This window comes from Amblyomma maculatum, chromosome 2, assembly GCF_055883805.1.
Source record: "Amblyomma maculatum isolate TAMU_Amacu chromosome 2, ASM5588380v1, whole genome shotgun sequence".
NCBI classification, from domain to species: Eukaryota; Metazoa; Arthropoda; class Arachnida; order Ixodida; family Ixodidae; genus Amblyomma; species Amblyomma maculatum.
In genome coordinates, this window is record NC_139345.1 from 15541036 (window position 1) to 15566031 (window position 24996).

A 24996-nucleotide genomic window follows, 5' to 3' on the forward strand; every position below is an offset into this window, starting at 1 on the left:
GTATTGTCAAAACCGGAGTGTTCGATTGCCGTTGTCTGCTATTTGGTATTCGCCACTATGGTTTCCGCGCCCTAAAACTCTCCAGCGCGCGCCGTGCCGACTCTCAACACGTCCGGTGCTACACGCACTGATTTTGCAAAAATAAAAAAAGAAAATTTGAGCTAAGAAAAACAGGAAGAAAAACCCTGTCCAGCACAAATAAGTGACGGTCGCGGTCATGCTGACAACCGCACGATGCAAATATATATGGTCACTTCAGTCTTCCATGCGATCGCGCAAATGCGGATGGCTACGTTGTTTCCATCACGCTATGCCCAACGACGTCCTATTTATAGGCCTTCAAAAAATGCTGTCGCGTGACCAGCTTTTATTTTAAATCATTCGCCAAGTGCGTACAGCCAGCTTCATCGCAGAGAACATGATGCTGAAAAACGGGTTTTGTTATCTCCGACGCGTCTCGGAGGGTTTAAAGAAACGCCGCAGTCCCGAATACGTTTTTATTTTTTTTATAGCCCCAGGCGGTCGTTTTTGACTGGTAAAACTATAACTTTACGTAAAAGCCAATTTGATGGAAACAACATAGATATCCGTTTTTCTAGAAGATTCACAACTTTCTTTTTTTGCATTGATACTTTTTCTCTCAAGCCAATTATAAAAAAATAGCTAATTAGTCTTTACTAATTGATCAACTGTAGTGAACGAAAAAAACTACTGGAGGTTAGCATAGGCGACTCTGAACATCTCTGAATTTGTTTCACTGTGCAAGGGCAAACCGTACTTTTTAGAACTTTGTTCAAGTTAGCTCGGACCCCCCCCCCCCTCTCTCTCTCTATATATATATATATATATATATATATATATATATATATATATATATATATATATATATATATAACATTCGTCAGCTCTCCACTTTCTCTTTTTGCCCCTCTCCCCCCCCCCCCCATTTTTTTTCCTTCTCTCTCCGTCTTTGTTGCATTACCAGCCAATAATCAACGGGAGCTTTTCGCCCTTTCTATCTGTTCAGTAATGTTTGCTTCTCCACAAACGGAGAGCGATAATTCCTTCTCCCTTTCCTAACAGTGGCGTAATGTGCGGACTTGTTCTCCATTCTCAATTCTACCTTGAAGAAGGACGGTCCACCGTCCTAAACTGTTGAAATAAAATAGATAATCGGGAAAGTTGTGTGACATCCAGTTTGAATTTAACTCTGGCCCATTAGTAACAAGCTTGCTTCACTCCACAATCGTCTTGCGTCAGCGGTCGCAAGACGATTCCGAGCTTCCAGTGCGCCAGCTGATTGGCCAGGAACCCAGCAGTCTCCATCGTTGTTTGTGTCGCCGCTGTATCATCGTCTTCGTTACAGTGTGAATATTGATGAGGCAGATCAGTATAATGCCGCTCTACGAGCGGGAAGGGAGCACAAGTTTGTGGCTCATCTGCCCGGCATGCGTACAGCATCCACAGGGGATGCTGTGCACGGTAGCCGAGCCATGCAAATCTCGAACATATTTAAAGCCGCAACGGGGTATGTGAAATGGCAAAAAAATCGCGTTTTCTGCACCACGCAACCTCGGTTGAATTCTCGCATCTGTTCAAAATAAGTGAGAAAAAAGACGAAAAACGGTAAATTTGTCATAAATTGTGCATGCCATGGTGAGAAACAAGACAAGAAATTGGAAATTTGTCTTACATCTTGCCACGTGCTTTGTGCCTGGCGCAAAGAAAGTAGTACACATTATTCCTCGTTCTTTACCATTGCTTATTTGAACCACGCAGGGTTTGCTAGTGCGTGGACGAGACGTGTGGTCTCGCAAAGTACAATGTCGCCCGGTGTGAGCTTCTGTTCGGCACATCAGCCTCAGCGCGCTTGCAATGTTTCTTCTGCCATTTTTGCAATATACATCCTGTATTCGAAATATGTGCGCCATATCTGCTTCAACGTAGTGTCGGTGCCATGGAAAAGTTTGCACAACACGTGGTGGTTCGATCCTGTGCAGCGCTGAAGCTTGAAGGAGACTCCCGCTCATAGACGACCGCTATGACCAAGCTGCTGAGCTCTGTCTGCTTGCACCTTGCTAAGGCAATCGACGGAGTTCACTGGACAGGTAAATAGACGTCGTTAAAGACATCTTAAAGGCTCGACCAAGGTACTACGTAGCTACTGCCAGCACCCACACCTTTTCTGACAATAAATTTTAAGCATGGCCACCTAGCAAAACGAATGCAATAAACAAATTAGGGGGACACTTAAGTTCCGCTGTTACGGGTAGGACGTCATACGGTAGCGTTGAAAGAACAATGTTTTCTCCTCTCTTATTTTATTCTTTATTGTATTTACTTTTCAATATATTTTATTTTTTATATACCGATACTTAGGATCAGAAATAAGGCTTCCACCCTGGGAAGTTCGAAACCTTTCAATACATTTCCACACTTTCAATTCTATCAATTATATTAATTGAATAACAGGTCAAATACAAATTCTAATTTTCACAATTAGCACCATCAATCAGTGGCTTTTCATTGTGAGCATTTCACACATTTGAACCTGCTTTTTTTCTGATTTTCATTCTTAGAATATTTCAATTATTAACTGATCGATTACAAACTCTAAACTTCCTTAATTAGTATAATCAAACAAGGGATTTATTTCTGAGCATTTGACACCTATGAAACCATTTTTTTTTCTAGTTTCTTATTTTATTTCTTTTTTCATAGTTATTTCGAATGATTCATCAACACGTCATCGCCTAGCTATCAGAAACCAATTAATCACAATTACTAGAAAGAAGTAACATGATAGCAGCCCCTGATTATTTTCGGCGCACTGTGCTTTTCGACCGAACAAGCTGTATAAACTATCGCTTAAATCATACATACCCTTGCGGCCATTTTGCATTTAGGTCATGCTTATGCGAACAGGAGCTTTCTTATGCTGCCTTTTATTATATGTCACAAAAACAGCAGCTTTGCTAAAAAGTGGCTGTAATCAGATGCGTATAAAAGCACAATGAGCGAAACGAGTAATTCTAAAAAGGCTCCTATACTCTTATGGTGCGAAACAGCGTTGCCGATTAATTTTCCTTGTGCTTTTGTTGTTATTCATTTATTCGTACTGCACCCGAAAAATCGGTTTTGAAGAAGAAGAAGGCAAAACATATAGCTTTCTCATTTCCGGCGGAAGCCTCAATAGCGTCGTGAGAGGAGAGCTTCTAGTGGAGCCCGAAATGGTACCAGCACGCGTTGTTCGGCCGAAGAGGAGGCCCCTGAGTGCCACATACTTAAGGGACGAAGGGGGCAGAAGGCGCTGTTCAACTATATCAGAACAGCGGCTGATGGCTTCTCATTTCTCGAGTACCATTGCCATCATCTATTAGACGCCTTGAGACATGGTATGAATTGTCCGAAATGCATCTGTCATCGGCCGTTCCACTACCAAGAATGAGCCGCTTGCTCTATTCCAATCAATGTCGGCGCCTCATCTGGTGCTGTCTTTATACCAAGCTTTACGGGAAGTTTCATGCTTATAAGAGCAATTTAAGCCCTCTGCTTATACATATATTTCATGTATACTTATCAGATATTTTCATGCATGCTGGTATGCGTCGCGCCACAAGGATATGCTACTTCAATTTTGAAGGGCATCACATTATGTATGCGTACGCCACGTCAGCCGCCATTCCGCTTCGAGTTCCTTTCTCCAGGTCATTTGGCTGAAACACTAAAACGCAAGCCCTTTATCGGTCTTAACGTCGGCGGTACTCACAATTGTGCCTCACGGCCAGGCACATACCGATAAAGACGATATCTGGTAGTTCCATGGCAACAGTTGGGAAAAACCCTAAAGTTGGCGATGCTCATATCAAGAGCACATGCCTCGGAATTCTCGGACGTCGCATGAAGTTCTCTTACAACTGAAAAAAGTATGCTACGCAAAAATCCCCTCGCATGCCTCAGTTTATCTTAAATACCACGAATTCTTTTTCGCAACTGAACAGAAAGTTCTTAAAGTTATAAAGAAAGCAATTTCCTCGCCTATAACAGTCCCGAGGTTTGAAGTACAGGCAGCAGGAGCGAATTAGTCTTTTCATTCAAGGCTCCTTTATGGGAGAATTACGGTTCTACTCTCCCTCTCTTCTTCATTCCTCTTTTCTTAAAATGTATTCATGCTACAGAGGCTGAAGTAGATGCCCGCCTTTTTTATTGCTTGACTGGTTTGGGCACCGCAGAGAGTTCCCTAATGTAAAAGAGCGTACACGTAGTTAAAGTACAATGACGACCTTCTCTATCGCCCCATGTGTCGCCGTGATATATCAAGTGCACGGGTTAGGTGCTAGCGGATGTCAGCTTCGAATCCGAGAGACGTGAGCACGAGAACACAAGACTGCACAGGAAAGAAATAGGTACCCCTCCATCGCAATGGTTGTTTCATCTTGCCTTCGGCTACTGAACCGAAGGTCGCTGAATCAAATATCGCGTTCTTCGGCCACATTTCGATGGAGATGGAATGTAAAGAAGCACGTATGTTGTTCCGTGTTAGCGAGCTGAAGTACCCCAACTTAATTCGGAGCCCTCCACCATTATACCTTCATAGCCACATGTGCCACTTACAGACGTACCATAAACTCCACTTACAACCTACTGTAACAGCGCGTTGTGGTACGTACCTTTTTCTAGAGGCCGTTTGGTTTGGTTTGGTTTGTGGGGTTTAGCGCCCCAAAGCGACTCAGGCTATGAGAGACACCGTAGTGGAGGACTCCGGAAATTTCGACCACCTGGGTTCTTTAACGTGCACTGGCATCGCACAGCACACGGGCGCCTTGCTTTTAGCCTCCACCGAAAAGCGGCCACCGAGGCCGGGATTCGATCCCGCGTCCTTGGGAACAGTAGTCGAGCGCCCTAACCACTGCGCCACCCCGGCGGGGTTTCTAGAGGCCGTTTGTTTTTATGTGACAGATTGAGCTTCGCAGCGGCGCAAATTTGATCCAAAAGGTCGCATGTTCGGCTGTGCGGGACCAATGGGTAGTCTGATACTCCAGGCCGGAAATACTTATTTTCAGCAATAATTTCCCAGCTCCGTATTCAAACCAGAGATCCACGTAATCGATGAAAAAAAAAAAAAGAATGCTGCTTCCAAAATAATGTTACACTGACATGATATAACCCTGTCCTCGTATGACGCATCAACGAGAGCTTACTGCCGCTGAGAGCGAGTTGGCGGAACAGCTGCCGAGGTAACATTTCAACCAAAGTCACATACAAAAACGGGGATGTAGAATAAAATTCCAGGTCAGGTTGATGGTTGAAGTGAGTAGCCTGTCCATTTGGTACGTGGCTGAGAATTTGAGACGCGCAAAACGGAACCCAGTAAAAGAAATTCGCGGATGCAAGCCCTAACGACTTCTTTCTTTTACTGTAGCAAACGAGATATGAAAATATATTTATATATTCTGCGCTTTCTTATTTTATACTCTCCGAAAAAAGAAAGAAAAAGGAAAGCAACATCTTCCAATCACTGGTAAACCAGATGCACAATTTCTTTACCCGCCACGGTGGCTCAGTGGCTATGAGTGCTCAGCTACTAAACCCAACGTCTCGAGATTGAATCCCGGACGTCGCCGCCGCGTATTGTTGGAGGGACATGGAATAGACGCCCTTGTGCTGTGCGATGTCAGAGGAACACCAAAGTGTTCCGGATATCTCCAGTGAGCTTACTCTTTCCGTCTCATTCCCACCCTCGTCTCCACCTCGACGGTGTGGTTGCGGTATCCACGCAGTGGTAGACGCGGTTACTACTCCTTCCTTCGCCTCATAATCAGTTAGTATAATTATTATCCCTATATATTTTTTCAGCTCTATAAGATGAATTGTACCGGAATAGGTTTCTTTCCTAACTGTTTCTTATGTCTCATAAGTTATTAAATCTAGATCCGGCAAATGATTCATTGGGGGAGTTTGGCGACGCCGGGCATGACTTCATATTCATATTCGAATGAATTGAATTGAATTGAATTGCCTTTATTTTCATAGACATACAATTTATGGGGGATTGAAGGAAAAAGTTTTGCACGGCAACTTGACGGGCCTTAAACCCAGTGTGAGGGCAGCGGCAGCGGACACAGGCACTGATTCAAGAAAAAAAAAAAAAAATAAGAACATGTTGGCTTAGACATTATGCCAGCAAACAAAAATGCAATATAAGAAAATATTACAAGAACCAAAGTAAAGCCGCGCAATCCAGAGCGTACACTTGAGCAACAAAAATAGTGAAAGAACTATTAACAAAGTAGACACTGCGAGAAAAGAAAACGACATACTTCAGCCATTGACGAAGGCTGATATCAAAAGGAAATACCCATATAAACGCGAGGTAGGGCAAGAAATGACATCAATGCTTTTGCGTGTGAGGGTGTTTAATAGGCGTGGTAAGCGATGGTGTAACATTTGAAGAGCATAGTTAGTGCGAGGGTGCGGCACATAGAGACCGTGTACTGTATTCTGTTCTGTTTCTAATTAACTGCGTTAAGGACGTGATGAAAGACTGGTTTTGTTTTACGTCTTTACGATAGGCTAGAAGCAGCCTGAAATCTAACGGAGAGTGCAGGGTGAGGAATTTTAACTGTTTGAAGAGAGGTGCAGTATGAGCGTCTACTGGAACATTACAGATACTACGTATTACCTTTTTTTTTTTTTTGAAGCAAGAATAACCGATTTATGTTTGTAGCAGACGTCGTACTCCACACGAGACAGCAGTAGTGTACGTGACTCAGGAAAAGAGCGTTATATAGAAGACGTTTGGCCTTACATGACAGCGGTCTTAAACTGAACAGTACACCAGCGACTTGCGCAAGTTTCCCTGCAAGAAAGCCTGTGTGATCAGCCCATGACATATGGCTGTCAAAAAACACATCTAACGTTTTCGCAGACCGGACAAGCTCAATTCTTGAGAGACCTATAACAATGTCGGACTGTAAATTCACACCTTTATTTTTTGGTTGAAATAAAATAGGTTTTGTTTTGTGAGTATTAATTTTTAAGCCATTATCCTGTGACCATCTCTGTATTTTTGCAAGAACAGAGTTTGCGGTTCAAACCAGGCTCGCGATATTGTTCGACGAAAATAAGGACCGTAGTATCATCTGCGTCATCTGCTTAGATAATGTACTTGGGTTCATTATCAACATAAACAAGATTATTTACATATAAATTAAAAAGAAGGGGGCCCAGTATGCTCCCTTGGGGAACTCCATCTGTTACTTGTTTGAGCTGAGAGCAGATGCCATTAGTTTCCACAAGTTGATTTCGTGGATTTAAATAAGATTTGACTATATCTAAAGCAATACCTCGAATACCATACTGCTTCAGCTTCTTTAACAAAAGTTCATGATTGATAGAGCCGAACGCTTTACCGAAGTTGTTTAGAACTGCTAATGTGAGCCGCTTTTTGTTTTTTCAAAGTTTCTCAGTATTAGTTTCTTTTGTGCTAGTAACGCGAGCTGGGTTGACCGTTCTTTTCGGAAAGCAAATTGACAGTCCGTTAACAGGCTGTGTTCTTCAAGGAAAACTGAAATACATCGAAATATTATTTTTTCAAGTCCTTTTGAAAATACTGGAAGTATAAAAATAGGTCTGTAATTAAAACACACAGTTTTATCATACATACTTTTTCTTCGATTTCGTAAACCTGCATCTCGTTCAAAACGATTACGCCACCCCTTTCCAACGATAAATCAACAGAACTTTTACCTTGTGCTCTTCACTGTTTCTTATGACGTCTTTCGTAGACAAAGCGCTTATTGAGATGAAGTACTGATTGCAAACAGGGAGGTCGTCGTCTTCCCTCGGAAGGCGGCAGAGATAAGGTGACCAGAGTGCGCTGCGCATTTTCGCGTGTTGTAGTGAACGCGAAGGCCTTTGCTTTTGTGCGATTCGCAGCATGCAAACATATGCCGTTTTCGGCAAGGTTACCCCGAATGGAGGGGAGGATTCACAGAAGGCAAGAGAAAATTGACAGGCAGGGGCCGACTCAAGTAGAGACAATGTCTGATGTAAATTTCAGTTTTCTTCCAAATGAAGAACATTAGAGCGAAGTATAATTGTCGCTACGAGAGCGACAAGTGACTTCCGCAAACACAGTCTACCCCGCAGCGATGTGGCACTTGCACGACGTCTGTAGTAGAAGGAAGCTTCACGAGCGATCTCAACAGTTAGAACAGAGCACTGAGCGCATTTTCGGCCTTTTCGGTCGTCTTCTGGCATCCAAGTTCCAAAGAGTGTGGATGTTTGCAGGCTACTGCCACCAACGTCAAGGGAACTTGAGGCTCGGCTTGTTGATATCGTAAGTTGTGAAGGCATCGCGAAAAAGAGAAATTGGACAGATTAAGGAACTACCAGAGAAGACGTCACCAGTCATAGAAGGAACAGATTACGTTGCAAGTCCTCCTTTATAGAGCCGATAAAATATATATGGATAATAAAATTACAAAAATTCAACGCTGCTGAACCAAATATTGAGTGAAAGCGTTAACTGCGGGTGACCGAGCGTTCTTCTCTTTTTCTTCTTCCTCAGCCCAGATATAAAGCCCCGCTTTAGCCACCCCTTATGAACGTGCCTTAGTGGCCTATAGGGGTAACGTGAATGCCAGGGTCCTAGCAGGCTGATTCTGACATAACCGTCCCATGTGAAACGAGAGACCCAAGTTGGCAGCTCCTGCCAACTGAGCTGCAACTCCGACCGCGCCACGCCGACCGCTTGAGTTGGGAGCCCATCTCTCGCTTTTGTGTCGCGTGGGGTGTGACGTCACAGCGTCATGTGGGTAAGACGGGGCTACCGCCGCGCCGCGCTGAAGGCTTGAAACCTAGAGTAGTATTGCTTTCGCAATAAAATAAAGGAGAGGCAACCCTACAGCCAGTCAATCACGGCCATGTCAGCTGCCAGCGCCATGGTCATGCATATGGAATGACCAAGCTATGGAAAGACGTAGTACAGCTTTCGTTTTAATGTCATCATCATCATCAGCCGGACTATAGCCACTGCAGGGCGAAGGCCTCTCCCATATTCCTCCATGTAATAACTAATTATTCGGAAGGCACAGTTCACCTCCTACCCCAGGGTGGACACCTCAAAACACCTTTGTGTAACAGATGAAGGTGGGAATAGAATACTGCAGAGTACTGTAGGCCCCTCTTATTGTATGCTCCCTACTCCGCCTTCACTCACGATAAGCAACATAGTAGGTGAATTTTCTGCAACGCCTATTCTTATATATCGCCCTATTCATGTCAGTTTTCAAAGTGCTCGATAGCGACCTCTGTCTTAACATCCTAGACTCTGCATGCTTAATTGCTTTATAGCTGTGCTCTTTCTTCACAGCAGGCCTGCTATTATCTGCAGTGTCAAACTTTCTACGCTCTTGCTGTTGTACTTTCATTGCGGTCGCCGTCATCACCACTCCCCACGTAAGCTACGAGTGTGCGATATAAATGTTTGTCAAAGAGATCGCAATTATACCCTCTCTAAAGCTGGATGGGATAATATCTTCAAGAATCAAAACAAACTCAACGGTTTCCTCCCACTCGCAGGAGTTTCCAGTCAATATACTCGGCTATACGCTGAGGGGGAAACGCCTACAGTGCTGCCACATTTGTATCATTGCCAAAACTATTACCGTGCGCTCGCTTTTTAGCTCAAGTCGGAATCCTAATGACGAATTTATCCTGGTTAACTCTGACTAAAGTGTGCGTGTTTTTTTTTTTGTTTTTTTTTTTTTTGTTTTTTTTTTTTTTTCACTATCTGCAGCCTAATCCAGTATTGCTGCAAACTTGCAGCTGCGTTCTATAGTTATGAAAATTCCCAGCCTGCCGGTTCGCGGCGCGAACCCCCAACTCACCGACAACGACGGTGGAGGCGCGGTCCTCAACGACCTTCAGAAAGTCCCTGTGCAGCGGATCGTCAATGTCGAAGGTCATGAGGCGCTTGCGGTAAGTGCTCGACTCTGGCTCTGCGATGCACTCGCCGTCGTCGCCGCAGCTGCAATGTAGGGCGCCCTCGAAGCTGCCGCCAGTTCCCGGCCGGCCCGACCGCCACGCGGACGATGATCGAGGCGGCGTTTTGCCCGTCAGCGACGCTCCCAACTTCCTGCGCGTGCAGTGCGATGTGCAAGACAGGTGAACGTTGAGAAACCTCCGCCATCCTCCTCGCTGCCGTGCTCTTACACCTCCGCGGTCCGGATAAGCTTCCTATCCTGTGTTGCTGAATGTAAGTATTCGCCTCCCACTATGATACATCCTCTTGAGAAGAGTATCAGATACTCTGACAGATCGCCTTATGTTTCGGGAAAATTTTTTGTGGATATTGAATAAAATGCGCGCAGTGATATACTCTTCTTTTCACGGTCTTTACCACGGTGAATGTGGATGCTCTAAATGCTCTTTCCAAGCAGCTACCACGCAATGCTAGAGTTGATGCGTTCAAGGTGGTTCTACATTAATCGCTTTCGGAACGAAATGCGGAAAATTTGCCCCATTGGTCTAACTGCAGCGCCTTCGTCACTATCACCTATTCACTATTCCATATCATTTAAAACCAATCGGACTACGCATTTTGTTATCTTTCAGGCTGTAACGAACAACATAGTATCCCAGTTGTCTTTTCTACTACCACAGGTGCCTATGTATGCGCTCCTTGTTGCCGCTTAGCAACGCATACATTAGCGTCAACTCTCGGCACAAGTCTATTTATTGACATTAGTGACAAACATTCCCCATATTTCCGGAACCCCTCTGAAACATTGCCAGCCAGTAGGCTGTCACTTCGGTGGAACAATTTCCGTTTTCTTTGTTTTATTTGCGGCGAATAGATTAGAGAAGCACGCAGACACGCAGTCTGACAATCTCTGTTATATTTTTTCCTCGCGCGTGGGGCCATAATTGCCCCTTATCTCATTGTCAGAAAACAAAATAAATCAAGAAAAAAGCGGGCGGTTGCAGTTCATGCCGGCGCGAGCCTGACGTTCCAGACTGGCAGGAATTCAACAAGCGGGCCGCGGCGCTGAGTAACTGCTAAAGAACGTCGCTATTTGCGGCTTTCTTTTTTTTAGCGTTTGGTTCCTTTTATATGCTTTTGTGCGGCATTTCCGTCTATGTGCATGTGTTGCCGTCGCCTTTGTCACTGCGATCGTGGTGCAGGAAATTCCATGTGTATGGCTGCCCACTATTAATGTGAACACGCGGACCGTTAGTCGCTATCCTAAAGGCGCCATTGCGTGCTACATGGCTTCTTATAGAATCAATGTGGCGCAAGAGACCTGGAGTTGTGGCTCCACGTGCCCCCTCTACACATCCCTTAGCTTCAATACTCGGCTGGGCCCAGTGCTATGGCACTTTCAAAACTATTACCAACTGCTCGCTCTTTCTCATTAAGGGACGACTGTAATTCCTTTTCATTGACGTATTCACCCAATACTGCCCAGTGCTTACTTAAATTTGCATTTAAACACCATCAAAAAATGGTTTCCATTCTGAGTTAGCCACTGCAAAAACTACAAATATTACTCAACTGAGATATGCGGTACATTGTATAGGCACGTACCGCTTCCTGAAATACTGAATGTCGGTTTCATTACTCACGAAATTTAGTATTAAGCCAATATGGAACCCCGATTGGTAAGCAAATAAATGTTGTTTGCTCGTATTGTGCACGCAAACTTTGCTTTCACTTACACTCCCAGCGAATGTTTTTATTCTCCCTAAATGGGCGCTTCTATTTTTAAAAACTCCCGATCATATTGCCTTGACTAGAGGTTTGGCTGCAGATGCTGTATAGGAATCTGTTATGGACTTTAGCGACCGAATCCGCTTGCTATGCTCAATGGCAAGCGCTCACTCCGGTGGCCCTCTCTCTGTGATGTCTGTTGCTGAAAAGGATAAATTTCCGTCTGAAAGGTTCCCCACATACTTGTCATAGTTAGCAGCTTAACTACGTCCAATGCGGGACAAAGGCCTCCTTCACTGCACTTAACTCTGCCCTTGGCGAGCTGCTAGCTAATACCCTATCCTCGAAAAATTTCTCAGGATAGGCCATCTATATCTGATCCTTGGCGCGAGGAGTACGCAAAGCATGAGCAGGGAAGTAGCATGACTGCCTATTTTGCCGCGATAGCGCTAAATGCTGTGTTCTCCCGAAAATCTGCCGGCGTAGTTGTCGTTGTGAACGAAAAATCACGGCCATGGTTGTGGAAGGTGCTAGCTGGCAGCTAGCATGGCCGGGAGCTGATTGGGTTGCGTAACGTCATGCCATCATGTGACATCGCCGATTTGCCAGGAGCTGCCAACTGGAGTTTCTCCATTAAGATTGTAGGGTGAAAGAAATCGAACCACCCAGGACCCTCGTATTGCGATTCAGACTACCGCTAGGCCATTGAAACACGTTCGTACGGCTTGGTTCAAGTGGGCTTTATGCCTAGGTCGAGTGGTCTTTTACATATAGCTTACGACTAGACACTGAGTATGTGTGAAATAATAGAGGCAGAAATTCCGAGGTTAGGGCTTAGGAGATTCGCAAAGTGCATGAACGCGAACGAGGCCCCGCAAACCAAAGGCATTGAAGTTGTCGCATAGTACAATTAGTACCATTAAAGCAGCAGCTGAAGTGTGTTCCAAATTTGATTCACAATTACCGTGCTAAATTTTGGAACATGGTGTCAATGCGTAGCTGTAAACTTAAAAGGTGATTAAGCCTTCTGCAGATAGGGAATATGCATGAAGATGAAAAATGCTTAGGGCTTATCGGGGTGAGTGGATTAGTAAAATACACATTCAAGGTTCCCGGACATGCCTGGAAATTTTTGGTGTCCTCTAAGCTAATAGCATCACAGCATGACGTAACTATACAAGCGATAAACTCAAGAAGAAAACCTATATGCAAATTTTGTATTCTCATAGAACCTCCACGTGGTACCTATTTGCCTTACCAATTTATGGCCACAAAGAAGTCGCAGTAGACATTGACATTGACAGTCTACGACGTGAGGGGCAACACTGTATATTTGAAATGTTTAACTTTTTTAATTTAAATCTGTATGCATCACCGTCCTGGGCGAAATGAGTGGAGGGCAATTCGGCAAAGAACTTTTTTGCACTTCATACATCGGCTTCATTGTGAAGAGCCAGCTGTGCCTTCCATGCAAAGCCGGCCACTGACAGTACTCGTTTAGCTTTCAGTCATGACGTCACAAGCTGCAGCAATGAATTACAGAAGAACGAACAATTAATCCACAAAAATAACCATTACAAAATATTACGCACTTTCTTCTTTTAAAGATCCGCATTGACAAACCTTATTACATTTGTTAGGCTCGCGTCTGACCAGCGCCATTCACTCACTGAATCCAGCAGGCAAGGCTCTGATCAATCACAGACTGAAGTTTGAATCGGTGTCATGTGACTGTTTGCTATTGTCACAGACGCACCATGCGAATCTCAGGCACATGCTGATCGACTGTTGCTCAACTAACTTCCGGCGCCCGTGGCTTACCCTGACACAATGGCCATGATCCTGCGCTGTTCAAGGTGTCAGCCGTCTCTGTGAGCCTTACGACAGGCACCGTTGCTACGGCGATGCTAAGGCAAGCCACTACATCTCGTTTTGTCTGCACAGCGGCTGACCTTAGCGGCGTGTCTGGGGCTGCCACGGGTACTGGCCGCTTATAAAGGAGAACGTAAAAAGAGCTCACACTCTCTCTGCCTAAGAAAACCCGCCTTGTCCAGATAAGCAGAGCGGTTCGGAATGGACGCGTAAAACGCTGCGAGTAAAACACGAGTACAGAGAGTGACAAGGAAGGCGCTTATCTAAGACAGTACACGTCACACGGATAGCCACGTGCTGCTCAGCAACGCAGCGGTCTCAAAGACGATCCCAGACACTCCTCAGTGTCTTGTTCCTGTGTCTTTGTTTTTGTTTTTGTTTTTGTTTTTCAGAGCGCGTGCTCTTTCGTGCGCGCTTCTGCGTTGCGAGATATGACATGTTCCAGCGTTCGTCTATCCGTAAGCTAAACATTCGTGGGAGCTTCCCCCTCTCAAACTGTTATTAAACACCCCCACAGCCATATGCAAATGCGTATATTACAAAATCGACACGAGGCTGTAGAACATACATTTAACACCACGAGTTCGAAAGAGGCCATCCTCGCCTTTCTTGTGCATTTTTAGAACACAGAAATTCACCCCGGCCAAAATACCCCCTGGGATACGTGCCATCACGACTGAGGACGTCATCATTATCATCTTATGTGTGAGCCATTTTGACGGTTGAGCCGCATCGCCGCTGGTACGTTGCCGCTGTGGCTAAGCGAAAGAGAGCCATGAGCCACGAGAACGAACCAGAAAGAATTTCTGCAAAAGGCCCCGCCCCCACCCCCCTTCCCAAAAAAAGGCCAAAAATAAAAATAAAAAGTGCTCTTTAGCTGCAGGTAAAGCGCACGCGCCTTATTACCCCGTGCACTTACCCCCTCTCTCATAACCTAACGAGAATGGAGGAGAGGTGTCCCTTACCAAGATTAGGGCTGGGGCGGCCCTTACCCTGTCGGTGACGTGCCGATGGGGTTCTCAAGACGCAGTGCTGAGCATATGCCTAAGAGTCCAAGCCCGGCCGCCGAGAAGGATTTTCGCCACCTTTCATGGACGTGCCCAGGAATGCAGCCGTCAAGAATAAGAAGACTACAAGAAGTTAGACTGTCGGCTACAAAGGAGGAAGACCTACACTTGTGGCTAATAAACAATATTAAGAACCGGAGCTTACTCCGGTTTCTTGAAGAAAATAGACTCCACGACTTACATGGCCGTCTTCGAATGGAATAGAAAAAAAAAACTGCACATACATATATGCAAGCATCTTAAGGAAATTCACAAAATTCGTAATTTTATGATATCCGCATTTCTTTATAAGTTTTACTGTTATTTTCACTGGATTATAGTTTTCCTAATATACTAATGTTGCTTATGTGTTGTTTATTTGTCCGTTAATTGTTAAGACAAAAACGCTTATGCTAATAGACGTGCTTGTAATTTTGAGCATTTTAACGCGATAGCGTTAAATGCCTCACTCTCTCTCTTTCTATGAAACTCTCTAGGAGAGTATACTACACAAATCCCTAACAAGACAAGAAATCGTCTGGAGGATACAGACCAACTCCTTCCCCAACCCTCGGCTCTTACACTGAGAAGACCCAGTAACGCTTTATCTCTCTCTCTCTCTCTCTCTTTTTCTCCCTCTATAGGAAATACAGCGTTGGCGTTTCCAGCGTTGGGAGTGAGACATCACGGGCATAGCTACTAGAGTAGGTAGCTGGACACGACATGACTGGGCACTGACTGGTCGCAGGGTTTGCATTCCGTGAAGGATTTTAGCTCGACGCGGCAGCATGCCCGGACCATGATAACAGGACAATAGAGGCAGTGGGCAACCGCTTGTCCACTGTCCTCACTGCCCCGATAACAGCCGAAACCCATGGCGACCGCAGAGGCCACCACCTGAGCCACTGCCATTAGGCATTACGAATCTGAAGGTTGAAGCGAAAATGTGGTCACTGACTCACAGTACGCTTTTAGAAACATGCTGCCTAGTTTCTAAGCACATCCTCGTCATCAACTCCACAATATAAATAATTTCACACCAAGCCACAAGTGACCGGAAGGAAAGAGCGGGCACATGCTCTAGCTCGAGAGGCATTATCAACTGAGCAGGGACTCCTACGATATCCACATTTATCACTCTACCGCGCACTTATACCGAATATCTCGAAATTCAGCATCTTGAGCGCAAGCGCAGTCCCCCCCCCCCCCCCCCCCCCTTCCCATCCTCCATAGTGAAATCAACACCCCAAAAGTTGTCTTCTTGTGGCTGAGACTTTTTGAAGCGTCTGTCGACTACACCTCACACCCAACATCATACATCGACACATGTTCCTGATGCCAGGCCTGAAGTCTCGCTCTCTTCCACGTTTCGCGGAGATACGCTGTGCCAAACCAAAAATCTACAGGCGCAAAACACGCAACTTCAGCGGTGGTTAGCGCTGCTGACCAGCGATGACCTGTAGCACCAACGATTCTTATTAAGCAGGCCCGCGGGGATCTCAAGAAAGTGGAGCTCCGAATTAAGGAAACCACTCATAAGGTCGAGAGATACCTTTTTCTTCAAAAAAGTTTTATTGAGCTAGTCATGCGCCCGTAAATGGCTTGAGCTTGAGTGGCATCCCCGTCTGCGCAATTGACGCATGTAGGGTGGCTCGCTGTGCCATCCTAACATAGTTGACGCTGGTCAACCTTCTTGCCAAGCTTATTCTGGGCCTCCCGCAATTCTCCACGGCATCCGGAGGAGGAATCAACATTTATTAGGCCCGAAATAATTCGGTGGTGCATGCTTGCACCAGACGGGGTGGTTCTCTAGTTGCGGGACCCGTATGTTCCCAGCAGCTCCTAGCCCCTCTCCGTCAGTGCGAGCTGGATGGATAGGGCGGGGCTGGATAACAAGGTCTCCAATCGCTCAAGGGGTTGGCGATTGGGGATATTGGCGGGAAGGGGAGGAGGGGGGGGGGGGGGTCTTGAGTTGTGCATTCTGCCAAAACGTGCGGCAGGGTGCCTTTTTCTTTTTTACAAAAAGGGCAGAGCATATCGTGTTCCGCAGGGCACATGCGGCTCATCAGTACGGGATGCGCAAGCGATCCCGCCTGCGCTCGACGCAGGATCGTCTGTTGTTGCCTGGTGAGTTTGGGGCTGCACCTTTCCTCTCGGTATATACGGGTTATCTCCAGAAAGCTGGTAACTGGATGCGGTGGCTCTTCCGGCTCGTGCTCGCCCCGGATTGACATTTCTCGGGCATGTCTGCGATTATTTTGCCTGTACCTGTGAGTGAGCCGGGACCCACACGAGGTCTATGGCTCTTCCCGGGGGCTTGCACTTGGATAGAATGGCTCGGGCCGCGCAGTGGATCATCCTTATGCGGAACCTTCTGTAGGCTGTCTTTGAGTCGGCAGCTACGGTGTCTACGCTCGGCTGTGCGAGTGCGAGGTCCACGGCCGCTTCTTCGGCAACTGCGGGGTCTGTTGTCTTTATGGGCGCTGACGAACAGCCTGTCTTTTCACGTAACCACCACCGCTGCACGGTCACCGTGTTTTCGGAGCGAGGCGTCCGCGTAAAGGACCCTGGAGTTCTCTTTCAGCTTCCGGGCTATGGCTTTGGCCCGCGCGGTGCGCCTCTCGTCGTCCTTGCCCGGCGTCATGTTCCGGGGAACGGGTTTGATCTGAATGGTCGTCTTCATGTGTTCCGGAAGAGCTTCCTTGAGGGGTACTGGCTCAATCTGCCATCCTACATTGCGTAGGACGGCTCGTCCGTGTTTCGTGTGACTGAGCTGGATTCTCTGATTAGAGAGGTGGGCTTCAATGAGCTTCTCCACCGTGTTGTGGGCGCCCATGTCTAGCAGTTTTTGCGTGGAGGAGTATATGGGTATGCTCAGTGCTTGCTTCGTTGCCTTACGAAGCATCGTGTTTAGGGTGTCCCTATTTGCCTTCGTCAGCTGGAGATAAGGGGCGGAGTAGGTAACCCGCGACACGACGAACGCGCGTATCAGGCGCATGGCACCCTCCTCTTTGAGGCCTCGGTTTCTGTTAGATACCCTTCTAATCATACTGAGTATTTGTAGTCTTGATCTTTGTGACGACGGCGTGTGCCTTCCCGTCGGTTTGAAGTAGTAGGCCGAGGATCCTAATCTGCTGTGTTGGCTTAATGGCCGTTCCGTCGATGGTGACGATCATAAGCAGCTCTGATTTCTGGGGAACGCAGTTCAGTCGGCACGACTTTGCGTACTCGTGCACGGTCGTTGCCGCCTTCTGCAAGACTTCCTCCATCCAGACATCAGACCCGGCTCGAGCCGTCCACACCATAATATCGTCGGCGTAGAAAGCGTGGTCCAAGCCTTCGATTTGCTTGAGTAGACCGGGAAGGGGCAGGAGGGCCAGATTGAAGAGAAGGGGCGACAAGACCGATCCCTGTGGGGTGCCACTATCACCGAGCTCGACAGGGTCTGACTTCTCCTCCCCTATCCTGACGGTCGCTGTTCGGTTTGACAGAAAATCTTTGATGTAGCCGAATGTCTTTCGGCCAAACATAGAAGTCTGATGAACGGCCGCGCTGGTGTACTGGGGGATGCCTTAACGCTGACGTTTTCTACGCATTAGGGCACCCCCAAGTTTTGTTGCATGTTCAAAGAAATATCCGATAGATCATTAAAAGAAAAAGAAAGGACCAGAAGAAGTGGATTCGAACCAGCGTTTTTCACGTTCAAAACCGAGCGCTAATACACTGCGCCAGAGAACTTTTATTTTTTTCTGCATGGTATTTATTACATGGCTTTAAATGCAGGAAAGAACAATACTATACATTGTTTACAAAGTAATCAGCCTGTAGCCGAAAAGTTCATTTGAAACATACAACACAACACCACACAACTAGAATACGAGTTAGCACAACTCCACTAAAACGGTGGCAAGGAAAGACAAGTAGACAACACATCAACAATGGCAGCCAGACCGGTTGATAGTCACTATCTTCGTAAGTGTCTCTAAGCTGGTGCACCATCTGGCCGAAATGAGTACTGGGGGAAACGAGAGGTTCAGCATTCCGATCCAACATACGCGTTTTCCGCAGGCTGTGGAGTCCAAGGAGGAAAATGATGTCAAAGGGTTGATGGTCCTAAAGTTCGGGCTATGAAAGACGCTCGGGCTATGAAACACGCCGAAACGGAGGACTCCGCAAATTTCGAACACCTGGGATTTTGTAATGTGCGCTGACATCAAACAGCACACAAGCGCCTTGCTTTTCACCTCTACCGAAAAGCTGCCGCCGCGGCCGGTGGCTTTTTCAAAAAGCAAAGCGACCGTGTGCTGTGCGATTTCACAGTACAGTATGATGCTTCCGAAAGCTCTTTGTCGGTTGTACACGAGAGGACGCCAGCATGGCTGACGGGAGCTTGATGAGATCTCCTGATTGTTTTCGCTACAAGTTTTTTAGATTGCGGATGGAAGCGGAATCATTTGAAGAATGTTTTAAACCCACCGGAAGATAGAGGGCCAAACTTCCTTTAAATAAAAAAATATGTGGTAATGAAGCCAGTGTCGTAGTCTTTGTCAAGAGTTTAGAACCCACGGGGGTTTGCTTCTCAGCCACGCCGTGTAACTCTTAATGCATTTCCAGTGTTCGAAATCTTCTGAAGGTAAAAAAATATTTTTCTCACCATCTCCAAAGAAAGCGACTTCCATGAATGCTAAACGAGTGCCACTATAAGATTTAGAAGCGAGTGCGCTGGACTCTAAACTTTTGGCAAAAACCGTGCGTGCTCGACTGATTCTTCAACTACTTCAGTGGCACTTCAGTCTAGTTTCCAGCGTACACAACTGCCAATTCACTTTTTACTGACACTCGTTGTAGCCAGACATTCTCACGGGGAGACTGCCAATGAATAGTCCCATGTATGCAACAGAGGTCATAAATAACACGTGCTGGCAGTGCAGAAGGAAGAAGAAGAAGAAGTAGATTTTCTCTACCTGCGTCCCCCTGAGCTGACGCTTCTTCTTTGCGGTTCTTCATTATTCCACAGGGAACATTTGCTGAAGCTTTTCATGCTGGCAGGAGCTGCGCAATGCAGCACGTTGGGCAGGTGAGCGGAAGAGGAAGCCGTGATCTGGGAACGCGACCCTTTCACTGTGCCATTACCCGAGCATACTTCGAGGCACGAGAGCGCGTGCTCTGTCACCGCCATATGCAGCATGTGTCCGCGTTATAAAAACATGTCGGCGAATGAAAACAAGAAACTATGAATCAGGCGCGAGTTCATTCCATCATGGTTCAGAATGTGCATGGCCTCGCTTTTTTTATGTCTGCGTGGCAATTGACGCTATTTGTTAATGGCGCAGTGGATGTTTTCTATTGCAAGTTTTCCTGTTGAGAAACGCACGCCGCCGCCACGGCTGTGTGCGTGTAGCTTAAACAGTGGCATTTTGTGCTCAAAGATCTCAGAATACCTGCTGTTTTCATAACTGGGAATGCGTGCAGAAAAGGTGCGAGCACCAGGTGCACACAGCAAGTTGTTCGGCGAGGAACAACGTGACGCAAAGGGCGAACTGTTCCAAAAGGTTTTTGCTTAGTGCTTTTTTTTAATTCCTTTTTTTCTTTTTTTTTGAGGTTTGAACTGGCGGCTTGTGTTTTTTTTCCCTCTTGCTTACTGTTCGTCGCTGTGTGTTTCAAACAACCTTCTTAAAAGAAAGCTGCTTAATTTTTCGAGAATTCCGCGATATTCAAAGAAACAAATGCGTACAGGCTGTAGGTGAAGCATGGAAAGCCTTTTCGCACTAACATTGAAACGAATGACGTAATCGACGATTATAATGCGACCTTCGCCTCGCGTCACGGAAGGACGGCGAAGAAGCGTGGTGATGACGTCACAGACGGTGATATACTTTTTTATTTTTGTTTCCTTCGCCCACATTTGGCTGTTCTTTTTTTGATGCCACCGGACATTGTGTCTAGGGCTTTGCTTTCGGTAGATTTGTTTTTACTTCTTCAGCCATCGCAGTCTTAATAACTGATTGTGCTATGGCTTCAAATGCTTCCCATATACTTCGAATGCTTTAACTACAGGTTATAATCATTCGACGTCCTGTCGTTCGTCAAACATGTTCGTTCATTATGGATCCAGGTACGAAATTCTAAGCCCGACAAACCTAACTGAGTCCCTTATAGCAGCTGACTTCTCTAGTTTCATTTGTACCACTCACGGCGGCTCAGATATGCACGGCAGGAAATGAAGTTTGCCCGAATCCTGGCAGGCTCGTCAGACTGTGATGGGTTTAAGGGCCTAGGATTGGTCTACTCGTGCTGGGAGGAAGGCGAAGGGTTCCACTCGCCTGTCAGTCGGCGGTGTAGTCGGATCCAGTGCTGTCGTGGACACTGCGAAGACGTGGCTATGGTTGTAGTGTGGACGCATAGAGGTCCGCTCCAGACGCCCGGGGATGGCCACAAATAATAAAAACCCCGAGCCAGAACAATGAAGCCAAGCGAACACGCTCCTACGCACTTTTACTTTTTTTTTCCACTCCACTCTCCTTCTTTCTTCTTTTCCCTTCGCGCTACCACCATGCACTATGCTACAATTTTCTACTATTAACTTCATGACAGCTACTTTACTCTCTGTCTCTCCATATAACTAAGTCTTCGAGTGATAACTCAGATAAATCGGATACTTCTTTAGAAAAACGGTTAGTTTCATTTATGGGGTTTAACGTCCCAAATCGACTCATACTATGAGAAATGCCGTAGTGGAGGGCTCCGGAAATTTTGACCACCTGAGGTTATTTAACGTGCAATCGCACAGTGCACGGGCGCCTAGCGCTTCGCCTCTATCGAGAAGCTGCCGAAGCGGCCGGGATTCGATCCCGCATCCTTGGGTACAGAAGTTGAGTGCCGTAACCACTGCACCACCCCGGCGGGGCCTTAAACAAAAAGGCAACGTAAGGAACTCGCCTTAACAAAATTTTAATAGTGAAGCGTTAAAACTAACAAGATGCAGCAAGATTCCAAAGGGTCATTTATCAATGGTACGCTCTTTTACCTTATGAAATGTGATCCAAACACTCGCATCTCCGAAAAAAGCTTCAACAGCTAGTCTTTTCTCGTGCGTAACCGCTATGAAATGGAAAATGGTTGGTGTAACGTTAGGAGACAGGCCGCGTGTAAAGTTCATCAAGGAAGCAAACGCGAGTTAATGATATACCAGTAGAAATCAACAAAATCATTGTATTAGTAGGGCACGTATTGCAAATGCAAGATATATAAATGAGTGAGTGAATCTCAAAGTGCGAGCGTATCATTCATGTGTGGGCAAAAATTCGAGTGGGCGGATGTGACCAGGAAGTTTGCGAGGATTAGGGGCTGCAAGTGGCATAGAACCGGGTTAACTGCAGGAATATGAGAGGCATTCGGCCTGCAGTGGGTGGAGTCACGATGATGATGATTATGATGATGATGATAATAATACTATCTAATTAAATGCAGAAAATACTGTCGAGACATACAATGACAGAACGTAGATGTAATCGAACGAAAGTCAAGCCGTTGTGACGCTGACAATAGCTTACACTGTATAGACACCTACAAACATACAGCTGGTTGCAATTGAGCCCATCGTTCTGGTAATAAAACAAAAACCATAAGGACCAACTATGCTTGTGCGATTCTTTTCAGCCAAAAACACCGGCGTGGAACACACGTTGCTATTTTTCTTTTTTAAAGAATTGCTTCGGCGGAGTAGGCAAAGACGAGACGTCGGAAATAAAAACTGCACTGCAAAGTGCTTTCTTATGTCGTCCCTTGCCTGTCTGCCTCACCTAGACATTTTTTTTAGACGTCGATAACCACCTGGCCTACACCAGAACTTTGTTGAGCACTTTTTCTTCTGTCCGTTACTTCTAGTGTTATGTCGCCACAAGACAGCATCAAAGGAGATTTGCAGATTATTTTTTTAGGCCATTTTCCTCGTTCTTGTATTCACCAATGGACATAGCGCTTAAGGTACTAAAATGATTCAGGGGATCTTCATTTGTTTGTTTGTTTTTTATCATTTTCTAGAAAACAAAATCACCGACCGACGGCTCAACACATCATACTGGACTGGCTACGGGCGACACCGATTCTTTGACATTCGCATCTTTACACGTGAGATGAAAAAACGTTCATTAAACAATAGCTGTGTTTCGAATAATGATTATCATTATCCTAGCATTTCATTATTCAATATCAAAGTCGATCGTAAACGAACGCTCATTAGTTTTACGTCGAGGAAATCAGACACCGCGTGAGGCCAAAACAAAGGAACTCAGGGGAGACAGCTGATAACGAGCGCTGTTTCTCGAATTTTTTATTTTCGTTTTATTGTCTCGTACCCTGTGTCGCTCGTTTCCCGATGGTAAACAAAATGACCTGTCAGACGTTTTGGGGAGTACAAAAGCGGCTGCCCTTCCATAGGTTACAACAGGCACTGTCATACCGCCAGGTTAGGACTGACGTTATAGAGGTACGTTGCTTGTTTATTTCCCTACTTCCTGAATTGGTGGCCTGCTTTACGTCGGATACGCATTCGATTTGATGCAGTCTAGCTTAAATTAGCGATGCTGCTTTTCGTTAAACTGGGGAGATTCCGCACCGAATAAACCAGTCAGTTTTCGAATATTAAGCCGTTCCGTAAACATTTTGAAGTATCAAAACGTTGAAAATCTATGTATTTAGTTCATGAAGATACATTTAAGGGCCGATATAATGCAGAAGGTACATGCATGACCTGAGAAAAACATAGAGCCTACGACCAGAAGACGATATGGTTGAGGCAGTTAGGCTGAGAAAACATTTTACAGCGAAGCATTTAAGAATTGAAACGAAATCTCCATCGGAAGCGACCAGATGGAATTTATGGCAGCCGTTTTGACCAAGCAGCGACATTCAAATCGATTCGAGTTGGGCGGAGTTTGTAACAATTACAGGCGTGGGTCAAGCAGAGAGCACAAAGAGCCGTCTTTGCCAAAATTAACCCGAATGAACTGTCTGCTCCTTAGTCGTACAGAAAAACACGTATGTCACCTCATAGGCCCTTAATATCTACAAAGTAAGGGTAAATCTTTTTATTCCCCTTCGAATCCGTTTGATCTCAAGGCAATTCAGTCACGGGTTCACTGCAGAAGTGAAAAGCATGCAGGTTGGTAACTTCTGGGCAAGCCTCGGAGATTTTGTCGATGCAGGCCTAACGAGCAAGCCTTAAGGCGGTCGACAACAAATGAACCAACGCCCGCATTGGTCGCCGTGACTGTGGTAGGTTCACATATGCCCGCCCATATGCCTAGAGCAAAGTTCACCATCAGAGCTTTACATATAAGAAGTGTTTCAATCGATCAGAGATGATACCAAAATAGTGAGTATTTAAAATATCTTGTATACAGGGAGAAAATTAGCGTCACCTTAAGATGAACCGTTATGTTATTAGATATACGCTTATCGCCCATGGGCGTTTTCACTGGCCTTATGGGATGAAATCTGCGTGAAATTCGGCTCGTCAATACTTGCGTTTAGTTAGCTTCAAAAAACAAACAAACAGACAAACAAACAAACAAAAACAATTGGCAGTGGCTTAGTTTGGTTAAGCCTGGATATCAGAAGCGAAAAGCTTGGGTGTGCTTTTCATTTTTTCGCCGCTGTTCAACAACACACAATGCGTAGTTGGTTGGTCGTTTTCACTCACGTTAAAGAACTCCAGGTGGTCGAAATTTCCGGAGCCCTCCCCTACGGCGTCTCTCATAGCCTGAGTTGCTTTGGGACGTTACACCCCACAAACCAACCGTTTTCACTCATTTCGCTGGTCTCAATGGCCGTGGACGCGGCTAAAAGCCGCCTTTCAGCTTCTTTTCTGCGTCGTTTAGCGAGGTTTTCCTCCCGTTCTTCGGGTGTTTCGGCCGTTGGTTTAGCTTTGAGCTTTTCATTTCTTCGCAGCTTTTCAGCCAACTCCCTGGATCGGTAGATTTTCTGCGTCGTCTAGCAGCATCCACACCCTCTTCTCCTTCCATGGCAAGTGCGCATGCCGGTTTTCTGGCAAGCGCATTTATAGCCCTCCTTGCGCACGTGTAGTAGGTTAGTAACTTAGGTAAACATGCGGCTGCAAGTAAAGGTCAAATGGTGGCGACGAGGCGAGCGCGCAGTAGTATATAGCGGCCACGCATGCGCAGTAGCGCGCCGGGCGCCGCGGCGCAACATATGTAGGCTCCCTAGTAGCGCGCGGCTGCGGCGAAAGATCAGGTGGTGGTGTGGCGGCGGCGGCGACGGCGGCCATCTGCGGTGCGCATGACGTCACTCGGTTTAGCGCATGCGCAGAATGTGGCTTTTTCAGCATACGGCCCACGCGAA

General features: G+C 46.1%; 1 protein-coding gene across 1 annotated transcript in view; it reads right to left on the reverse strand.

Moving 5' to 3' along the window:
* Nucleotides 1–13684, reverse strand: part of LOC146198021 (potassium/sodium hyperpolarization-activated cyclic nucleotide-gated channel 2-like) — a 45859-nt gene extending 32175 nt beyond the window's left edge. Inside the window, exons 1-2 of the mRNA XM_084593338.1 lie at nt 13538–13684; nt 9894–10141 (exon numbers count right to left, since the gene is read on the reverse strand). Coding sequence (XP_084449464.1) covers nt 9894–10141; nt 13538–13554 — 265 coding nt within the window. The 5' untranslated portion in view covers nt 13555–13684. The remainder of the gene's footprint in view (nt 1–9893; nt 10142–13537) is intronic.
* Between the last annotated feature and the right edge of the window lie 11312 nt (nt 13685–24996).